Here is an 8100-nt window from a genome sequence, read left to right on the forward strand (position 1 = left end):
GATCTTAGGTTCTAAGTCCAAACTGCCTGATGACTTGTTGATTAGAGGTGTATAAATATTATTTTGAAATTTTGAAGTATATTAGCCATTAAAAGAACATCTTATTCATCCTCGAGAGATCGGGACCCAAACTGGATCACAGGAAAGAGCACGAAAAATAATGCATGTTCGCCAAATTTCAAGACATTCGGACGACACATTTTGACATAACGGGCGTCGGATGCCGGTTGAGAAATGGATGGTAAGTTCGCCACTACATGCCACCATTGATGCTTGATCGGATAGTATGGCCCACCCGATCAACAGATCTGCCCCATTTTTAGACCTTAATCCTAGCAGGGCATGTTAAACACGATGAACAGGGCGGATCGTACAACTACAAGTAGCAAAGTGGACTTCACACAAAATAACTCAATTCATTTAAATTTTAGTTATGTGCATGTGGTTTAACGGTGAATACCATTTGATACATTAGCAGATCATGCGGCCCACCTGAAGTTCGAATCTACTTCAAATTTTGGACCATGGGTTAGCACGGCGTGCGAAAGATGGTGAATGGAGTGGATCTTCCGGAAGATCATCACAGGTGGACCCTCATCGTTACAAGACGCAAATTGAAATTCACGGAATTAGCACCACACATTGACTAGTGGTGTGGCTCATCCAAATCTCGGATCCACCCCATATTGTGGCTGCTAGCCTGACATCACCTTACAAAATTGATGGAAGGAATGGATTTTCTAAAAAACATACTAGTGGGCCCCCTGAAAATAAAAAAAGGGAATCAATCCCTGATCGTCTGTTCTATCATGAATAAACAGAAGGCGAACGGACTGCTGAAGTTACGGGGAGAGCCGTGTCGGTTGGATTTCTAACGTGCAAACGCCAGCTCTCTCTCTCTCTCAAGCCAAAAATAGCCAAAATGGGAGGAATTACAAGCTGCATTTATCCGTTTTGAGAAAAATAGAGGCAACCACCAATGGCCGTTGCTTAGGGATGGGCAGAACCAATCCCAGCCTTTGAATCTCCATCCCTTTGCCTATAAATGGGGAGCTCAGCCCCTTAGACTTCACACAGAAAGAGAGTTGAGGGAGGAAAGAGTCGGAGAGAGAAGAAAAAGAGAAAACAGAGAGAGAGAGAGAGTAAAACAAAGGGCTGTTTTGGTGAGCCTGGAGCACACTGCCCGAACTCAGTCTGTGAGAACGGACCGAGCCGAGTCAGTGTAAGTCTGCAGCCACACCACTCCTGTGGAAAGAGAGATAAAAGAAAGGAGTAGGAGCGGTGGGCGTTTACACGCCAGCCCAAGATCGGGTCGTACCCAACCGTGGGAGGTCAAACCTTTCCCTCCATTTTTTTTAGAACTCCAGAATAAAAACCCAAACTAAGACCCCACCACACCTCAACCACACGCGTCCATAGCTGAATGACAACCGTCAACAGGGACTGCACAGGCAGACTCAGACTCTGCTTTGAAACGGGAAATAGCCTGTGTTCAGGCGCTGTTTTAAAGTTGAACTTGGCCTGAGTTTCAAGCCCTGCTTGGGGCCGAACCATGGCATCTATATGGTCCCAGCTTGAGGCTGAAACACAGTCCAGAAATGGCATGCAAACGACCTCCGTTTGAGTTGCAACATGCCCCAAAATCTGGCTAAAAACAGCCCAGAAAACAGTCCGAAAATAAGCTCTGTTCGGGCCGTTCTTTGGTTGAGAAAATGACAGCCATTGTGCCAATGGTTGAGGTCTGAAATGGGTCGAAAAATGGCCCCGGGATGAGCCACATTTAACCTGAAAATCAGGGCCAGAAATGGTTCCCAAAACAGCCTGCAATAGGGGCCGTTCTTCACCATTGCCAGCTGACGGGCCGCTCTGACCGCGGGCTTCACCAAAATGTAGATGGGCTGACTGTGGGCCTCACCAAAATACAGGTGGGCTGACCGTGGGCCTCACCAAGATGCTTGTACCCTGACCGTCCATCATACCAGCCCTGGTCCACCATGACTTACATATTTTATCTGGACCGTCCATCAATGGACGTCCAGTGCTGGACGGTTGGTACTTATATGTATCTACATATATGCACATATAAAATTAATATAATAAAAACATATAAGGTGGTATATATATACACATAGTACTATATATGTGGGTGGTGGGCCCCACTTGGGACCCACCTAAGAAGTGATTGCTAGTGCATGTGTACACCAACTATATAACTGTTGTATTGACGTTACCAAGTTACGTGGGTCTGACTGTGGCATGTGTTATTCAACACTTCCCATCGATTTTGCTTAAAGTGGCACCCCACCTAGATGTATGTTATGTCTCCACCGTTTATCCCATTTCCCCCCTCATTTTAAGCGTTGACCGAACAATGAAGCCAGCCCAACTCTCTGGTAGGCCACACCAGCAGAAAGACTAATTTAATAGTGGTAAATCATTAGGGCCGGTCGTGATATTTCGGTGCGTCAAGACATATCGATATTGGACTCATTGGACCTGTCCTGAGCCTGGAAACCAACCAACGGAGTAGATCCTCCTGAGGTGAGCCCCACCTATAAAAAACAATCAAAATAATAATAATAATAAATATATAAGGAACATGCACGTAAACGTCCAGAAGACGTTGCCTCCCAGTGCTTGATTTTGGCTAGAGCCATGGCCCCACCACAGGCTCTACCATGATGTGTGTTGAACATCAACACTATCCATTTGATGGGTCCCCTTTATGTATGGGGTGGCCCCAAAAATCAGCCATGCACAGAGCTTAGGTGGCCCACACCATTTACAATCTTGTGAAGACACGTTAAACCATATAAAAGCACTTGCTGGGGTCCAGCTGAGATTTGGATGCACCTGAAACTTGGTTTGACCCCTTAAACTAGCGGGACACACTTAATGAATGGGTTGGATTTATGAACCACAACTTGGTGAGCCAAATAAATGATTATAAATACTGTAATGGCCGATTATAGTATATATTATCATGATTGAATCCACTATTGATACTTGCTAGCTATTGTTATTATCATTAGTATTACGACAATAATTACGGTTATTAAACACAACTAACCATTAGCAGATTATTCATGCTAATAGTGGTGCTTACAAACAAATTCATGTTAATACTAGTGCTTACAAACAAAACTATCATTATTACATATTAGTAATTTAATTATCATTCTTTGGTACAATCATTAATAGTAGATCATACCATCACTAGCATATAATGATTATTATAAATAAATTGGCTAACGTTAATTATAACACTAATGTTAACAATTACTCTTCAATTATTAAAATTATCATACGCTAACTACAATCCAAATCCTAAAAACCTATCATACACCTAAATTCTAGGACGAAAACCTAGTTCTACATTAAAACCCTAAAACTAAGGTAATCTAAACCCTAGGATAAGACCTTGACCTAAAATAGTGTGTAAAGCTTGAATCTAATGGTATAACTTTACAATTCATGATAGGGTTTGACTCTGAGGAAAACATGCATTCTCTAGCAACACGGGTAGGCGGTTCAAAATATAAGGTGATGATTCTTACCCTTGAGCTTTCCATCTTCTCATTAGCTTAAGTTATAGTTTTTATTCTTAATTGATATCTCCCTTTATAATCACATGTGTTAGCTGGTGGAAATTGAATTGCTGCATTACATGCTTTATGATTATCTTGTATAATTACTCATGCTTGTGGATTCCTTTTTGTGGATTGCTTATGGAACTTAAACTAGTACATTAGTGAGAAATTCCTACATATGAATGTACACCCATACTTGGGATGTAACTTGACTAGTTGTGATCATAATGGACCTACGACTTCATGGTTATTGAGTGGTGGTCTAGATGGATCATTGATGTGGGCCTACCTTCCAAGGTTGTTGTGTCCAATGGTTTTTAAGGATCGTTTTTTATCGCATGATTTTGATATTCGCCCTATGTGGCTCGTTTTGATACTCGCACTATGTGGTTTTGTTTTGATATTTTCCCTATATGGGCTCGATGTTTTATACTGTGTAACCATGCGATGGCAAGCCCCATATGTTGTAATATGATTGACCACAAGTCGACGGTGTTGCATTAAACATCTTAAGGTGGTAGTCTCATTGGTCGAGGATGGTGGTAATGGGACACTATGCCCAAGCCGTCGGCCTACGCTGGGCTATACGCTCCCCGTAGTGACCTTGAGCTTATTTAAATTGGCTGATTGTAACTGGACTAATCATGCATTCATAGCATATTGGCGATGACGGGTGGCTATTCTGGATGCTGTAGCACATGCCCTATAGTTGTAGGGGTATCGTTTCACTAGCTCCCAGACCACCGACTATCGACCCCTGTTCCGACTAGATGATTTTCCCAGGTCGATGATTTGCATGGGTGACAAGCTCAAGTCCGACTGGATGTGCATCCCCAGGTCGATGTGCATTCACGCATCCATGCATTTAAAAAGACTGCATCATGTATTATTTTGATTGCCTTGTTATTTTATAACTATGCTTACCTAATGCGGCAGTGTGTAATCTTGAGGGGAATTCACACTGAGCTGACCACTCATCCATCAAATATACAACCGTACAGGTAGTGTATGTGGCCACGTATATTGTTGAGGAGCAGGCAATGGTTGACAAGGGTGCATGATTCTATTTGCTAAGGGTTGTTATAGGATTTCACAGTTCAAGATTTTTGCAGTTTACCTTGTTTCACATGTAATATTATGTGATTTTGTATTTGTAAGAATGTAGACATTGGTTTGTATAAGTCATTATGGGCTACCACTAGTATATTCTAAATGAAAATTGAAACTTCCCTTTTAGCTTACTTGTCCATTCTACGATCATCTGCTTACTCTGATAAAGAGAAAAAAATACGTGAATTTGACCATCCTTTAAGGTTAACACTCGGGTTTTTGAGAAATGAGTCTTGTACTCGGGTCCTGAAAACACGGGGCGTTACACTCATACATCTCGCATTGTGTGTAGTGATTACTATACACCCTAGCGACATCAGGGTCGTAGCCTCCACAGGCATGTCGTGGATGACCAGATGAGACACTAAAAATCTGTGACTAGCATCGGGCTACCATAGATGGCCCTAGGTGAAAATCTCTAAACCTCTGAGGCTAGGAGATACTCCAATGTCTAGACTGAGCGAATTGTATGAGCGCCCAAGTGCCGAATACCAGTAGGTCGCATCTCCCACTGTGTCGAAGGGGGTGTGGCCTTATCCACTTGATTTGTGGTGGGCAAAACTAGGCTAAGTTTAACTAGCTCATAAATAGGTCCGCTATCGACGTGTCGGGTAGGTATTGGCTAGGCGAATAGTGAGGTCTCTTCCACTCAGTTGGTTGCTCGCGATGGGTTAGCAATCCGGTTTAGAGTGTACTAGACCGCAGTGATGATCCCAGAGATGTACAATACTGATATGTAGACTTATTGAGCAAGAGTTGCTTACTTATTCATTCATTCAATGAGTTGATTGAGTTGGTTGACTGAGTTGTCCGAGACTCAATGAGTTGATTGAGTTGGTTGATTCTAGTCGCTCATTACCACCCCGAGTACTACGCAAATTAAGGAAAAAGAAAAATACGAGAAAATCTAAGCCTGCCATGCATTTCAATTTCCCACAAAACCAAACTTAAATCTCTGAAAATGTGATCCTCGTTGAGCTATTAGATGAGTGAACTAGATTCTTCACAGTTCAAAAGAGGACAGTGCGTCGCTTGCACATGCACTCCGGCACTGGATATGCAATCACATCGCGCTCACCTTTCTTAGTCCTGATCTCTGGCTGCCCAAGCAATCCTCTATGCAATCGCTTCATGGCAACACTGAATTCGGCGTTCGAGAGCGATGTCTCCATCAACAACTGCAAAATCACACGTTTGTTGGGCTTTATGTATTTCCTATGGCCCACATAAGCTCGGTGTCCCTACAAATTTCCCAGAAAAGATTACTTAAATAATAATAATAATAATAATAATAATAATAATAAACATGTAGAAATAAGAGATGGGAATTTCTCTTTGTTATACATCCAACCACAAAGAGGGTATCGTATGCATGCGTGAGAAGCTCTTTTTTATTTAATCACGATTTCAATGCGCCAAAGAGTACCGAGAGTTGGCACCCACATTATCTCCCACTGTTTGAACGAAGCTGGCAGGAATCTACTAGCATTTCAGATTTTGAATTTTCATAAATTCATTTGAAATTATTGTTAAGATTCTCACTCACGATTGTTGGATGAAGGGAGACGTGGACACTGACTAAACTGACCATGCATAAACATTTTCCTTTTTATTTTTAGATAGTAGTTGTTTTAGAACACTGCAGATTAGCATGCAACGCGTCCGACTGATGTGCATTCACTAACAACTGTGGGTTTCATTTCTTTTGTATTCTATTTTTCTTTTTTTTCTTCTTTTTGTTTTGGCTATGAGCAGGCATGCTTGATTTTTTCGGCCATCCCATCTGATAAGCAATTTCGATATCTCGCAATTGTCAGGAGCAGCACACTTGGGCTGAGTACTTTTCTCAGCAGTGATCTATAATACTCTACAAAGATCTATTTTCTGCAGTGTAAAACACCCAGCCCTTATGGAAACCTGCTCCATTCAAGACGTGTGCTGCTAGTCCTCGATGCTAGGTCCTGGGACCAAAAACCAGCCACATCCACATCTCATGTGAGCCACACCACAGTGAACAATGAGGATGGGACGCTAACTGTGTGGGGCCACCGTGCTATGCATCTTTCCATCAAACCTGTTCATCACGTGCTACTCACTAAGATGAAGGGATCAAAAACTCAGGAAGGCTACAATGAATGAACTTAGAGATACATTGTTCACTTCAGTACGAGCCATCCAAGTTTTTTTATTTTTTATTTTTATTTTTATTTTTTTTATTTTTTATTTTTAATCTTACGGGACTTTTGTATGTATGATGGAGATAAGGGTCATCAGTTGATGAACGGAATGGATTTCATATAAAACAGGTGTGGTCGACGATTCCCTGTCACAACAATGACAACTGCTACAGTACTTAAACAACCTGGAACTGCGACGACAAAGATGAGTAGGGTTGTCATGGGGCTTGGCCCAGGTTTTAACCGTGCAGAGTGGGCCTCTTCAAAATATTGTTTCTTAATTGGCCGGGGCCAAGCCCATTGACAGGTCTAACAATAACAACAATACACTCTTACCTGCAAGGCACTCCCCATGTTTCCACCATGGGAGGGCATGAAAACGTCGCTGTTTAGGGACACAATGTAGTCGATGGCAGCGAGTACTGATGACCGGTTTGCGAAGTGCTCCAATTCTCCATTGAATGCCAACATCTCTTTCTTGACCAGATTTGGAAATTCTGCCTTGAGAGGCTGCAGAGCTTGCAGCCCACCAAATGGCTCACCTCCTGCCATGTACACTCGTGCACTCCGGGGTGCACCGAGCGCTTTCAATATTCTACAACAGCAACAACATGATCAAATCCAAAATTAGCCTTTACTACATCTTAGGTCCATTCGCATAGTGGGCCCTTACTCTTGCTCGGGTGGTAGATTCTCGGGAGTTTCAACTATCGGTAAGGGTTCGAGTACCCATAGGTGGTGAAATTCCACCAGCGTGAGTGTGTGGGGTGTGTGTGCGTGTGTTAAAAAGAAAAAAAAAAAAAGGGTCCATTCGCATAGCGGATCACCATCATCCTGATTTTGGTGGGCCCCATGTTCTACGCATCAGATTCCCCGCTCTAAAGGGGCACTTTCGTTATATTTCCAAACAAGGATGCCATATATGTAAGATCACGTGGTAGTGGTAAAAATGGTATGGGCAACTAGGTAAGGTGGTGTGGGGCCTGCTCAATCAGGTCCAGAGTTAATCAAGTGGTGGCGGGCACCAGTTACCATCACAAGTGAGCGGTTGTGCCGGTGCAGTTGTTATGCAGCACGTCCAGCTGATAGTATGGAACATTTGTATCTTTATAGCTCCAATATACTGTTGAGTGCATTATGGACGCCTACACGCACATGTGTACAGACAGTAGTTCTAAAACACTTGGACAGACGATAGTTCAAAAATCGCTGACTCGACTCAA

The 8100-nt window shown here is 42.6% G+C and overlaps 1 protein-coding gene across 1 annotated transcript in view; it reads right to left on the reverse strand.

The window, feature by feature from the left end:
- Positions 1-5500: 5500 nt before the first annotated feature.
- Positions 5501-8100, reverse strand: part of LOC131238522 (O-fucosyltransferase 37) — a 9346-nt gene continuing 6746 nt past the window's right edge. The window contains exons 5-6 of the mRNA XM_058236226.1: positions 7214-7472; positions 5501-5941 (exon numbers count right to left, since the gene is read on the reverse strand). Of these exons, the coding sequence (XP_058092209.1) occupies positions 5711-5941; positions 7214-7472 (490 nt within the window). The 3' untranslated portion in view covers positions 5501-5710. The remainder of the gene's footprint in view (positions 5942-7213; positions 7473-8100) is intronic.

The sequence above is a fragment of the Magnolia sinica genome, chromosome 3 (genome assembly GCF_029962835.1).
Source record: "Magnolia sinica isolate HGM2019 chromosome 3, MsV1, whole genome shotgun sequence".
NCBI classification, from domain to species: Eukaryota; Viridiplantae; Streptophyta; class Magnoliopsida; order Magnoliales; family Magnoliaceae; genus Magnolia; species Magnolia sinica.